The 2,602-nt window shown below is 39.2% G+C and overlaps 1 protein-coding gene across 1 annotated transcript; it reads left to right on the plus strand.

Moving 5' to 3' along the window:
• LOC131429194 (proton-coupled amino acid transporter-like protein pathetic) lies at positions 1-1,877 on the plus strand. The gene is made up of 4 exons (XM_058593245.1): positions 1-518; positions 580-945; positions 1,003-1,159; positions 1,293-1,877. Exons 1-4 carry the CDS (start codon positions 1-3, stop codon positions 1,554-1,556), a joined length of 1,305 nt encoding a protein of 434 aa, XP_058449228.1. The 3' UTR covers positions 1,557-1,877.
• The last annotated feature ends 725 nt before the right edge of the window (positions 1,878-2,602 follow it).

Below are 2,602 nucleotides of genomic sequence, written 5' to 3' on the forward strand. Positions count from 1 at the left end.
ATGTCTCAGGATACAGAGACTATCGATCTCTATAACCCGTTTGAGAACCGCAGATTAACGCATCCAACAACCAATGTGGACACCTTGATACATCTGATCAAAGGTTCCCTCGGATCAGGTATTCTAGCAATGCCGTTGGCTTTCAAGAACGCTGGTTTGTGGTTCGGGCTAGGAGCAACTTTTGCCATTGGTGTCATCTGTACCTACTGTATACATATATTAGTGAAGTGCGCTCATCTTTTGTGTCATCGAGAGCGAATCCCTTCGTTGAGCTTTTCCGATGTGGCTGAAATAGCTTTCCGTACTGGACCCGATAAAGTTAAGAAATACTTTCGAATGGCGAGATTCAGTATTGATCTTTTTCTGGTACTTGATCTGATGGGCTGCTGCTCCATTTATCTGGTTTTTGTTGCAACCAACGCCAAGCAGGTGGTAGATCACTACACCCAGAGTGACTATAATGTTCGGTATTACATTCTACTTTTGTTGGCTCCACTAATTTGCATCAACTTAATCAGGTTTGATTTTTACATTAGTGGACTTAGAAGTTCTCAACAGAAATCGTTTATAATATTGCAGAGAACTCAAATTCCTCACACCGTTTTCGATTATTGCCAACATTCTCATAGGGATAGGTGTCGGTATCATTATTTACTATACAACACGGAATATACCTCCAGTTTCCGAACGGCCAGCCATCGCACCGCTTTATCGCATGCCCATGTTCTTTGGAACAGTTATTTTCGCTCTGGAAGTGATCGGCGTTGTCATGTCACTGGAAAATAACATGAAAACTCCACAAAGCTTCATTGGATGCCCCGGAGTACTGAGTATTGGAATGTCCTTTGTGGTTCTACTATATACTAGCGTTGGATTTCTTGGCTATCTCAAGTACGGAGATGAAACGAAGAGCAGCATTACATTGAATTTACCGGTGGAAGACTTGTATGTTTGATATCAAAACCAATTGAATTGATGAAAGAATATTCAAATCCTTTCCAGTTTGGCTCAAGCGGTGAAAATTTTGATCTCGGTGGCAATCTTTTTCTCATACTCACTCCAGTTTTACGTACCGATGGAAATCATTTGGAGAAACACTAAGCATAATTTCGAAGAACCTAGAGATGCAGCTGAATACGCGATCAGAATCGGACTTGTGGTGAGTCTTAGTAGTACAAATATGAAACGAAAATTAACAAATAAAGTATAACTTATAAAAATAAACAGATTAGATTATCCACACTCCTTTTTTGATGTAGTTTAATCGTGCAAGTTTTAACTACTTTTTTCAGACACTCACTGTAGCAATCGCCGCCTTCTTGCCCAACATTGGTCCATTCGTGACCCTGATAGGAGCCGTATGTCTCAGCACCCTGGGCCTTATGTTTCCAGCCATTATTGAACTGGTCACCTACTATGAACAGCCAGGATATGGAAGCTGTTACTGGGTGCTTTGGAAAAACATTGTGCTAATTTTGTTCGGTGTAGTTGGTTTCATTACCGGGACATACGTTAGTATAGTAGAGTTTACCCAGCATTTGGAAGAAGAAATATAGTAAATAATTTAGACGTTGGGGACGGGTATAGCGTGATGGGATAGTCGATGCCTATCACGCAGTCCGCCTGGGTTCGATTCCCAACCCCGCACATAGGGTCAGAAAGATTTTCTGGTCCGAAGAGGCGAATGACCTAAGATGTTAAAGCCTCTATAATTGAAACAAAAAAAAAAATTTAGATGGCTAAAAAGTCGAACCATTTTTTTACACTCGATTATAGAAGTTTTATCCTTAAAAATTCTAACCCTATATGCGGTGTTGAGAATCGTGCCCCGGGTGGCCTGCGTGAAAGGCATCGACTTAACCATCACGCTATACTCAGAGCCGCCGAGAGAAAATTCGGGCCCGAGGGAACTGCAATGTTACGGACCCCTAAACATAAGAATTAAAAAACTGTGTGAGCATGGGCATATCATGGAATCAAGAAATTTTTAAATACATTATTTTAACAAAATAATTTACTAGCCAAATTTGTATCGATTTTTGATTTGTAATGAAGAATGAAAAACCAATTTTGAATTTTCAAAGTTCGGACTCGGGAGGATTCCTCCCTTTCCCTCTTCCTTTTCGGCGGCCCAGGCTTGTCATTTGTATTTATTGAAATATAATTTAAGCAATCAACACGCTACGTACAGCATTTTCATTTTTTTCATGTCTCTTGAATAAAGGTTAAGTGTCACATTAATATTGTCTTCAAGTTGATCAAATAAACGTTTTCACAATTGGCTTTGAACTGTTATTTGCTAGTTGTAAAAAAAATTACTCAAATTTCAGATATCGCAAAATAAAATTCAGTTAAAGTGGAGAAATTGTATGTTTCATTTGAAAACAAATAATTTCCTCTGCAGATGGCTGGACCGATTCCTACAAACTTAGACTCGAATGAAAACTCTTACATACTCGTACAACAGATATTTGGTAGATAATCGCCCTTATTCTGAATAACGTCGTATCGTTTTTTCCCACGTATTTCATTTGTATTCCCCATAACGCTAGCAAAATCAAAGGCAGCTATGATTCGATCGAACCACATTCGATCGAAAAAT

This window comes from Malaya genurostris, chromosome 2 (assembly GCF_030247185.1).
Source record: "Malaya genurostris strain Urasoe2022 chromosome 2, Malgen_1.1, whole genome shotgun sequence".
Taxonomy (NCBI): Eukaryota; Metazoa; Arthropoda; class Insecta; order Diptera; family Culicidae; genus Malaya; species Malaya genurostris.

Coding starts and splice junctions, on each gene's coding strand:
- LOC131429194 (XM_058593245.1), top strand. CDS start 1: ATGTCTCAGGATACAGAGACTATCGATCTCTATAACCCGTTTGAGAAC. Junction 519..579: donor ATTTGCATCAACTTAATCAG/GTTTGATTTTTA, acceptor ATAATATTGCAG/AGAACTCAAATTCCTCACAC. Junction 1,160..1,292: donor CGATCAGAATCGGACTTGTG/GTGAGTCTTAGT, acceptor TACTTTTTTCAG/ACACTCACTGTAGCAATCGC.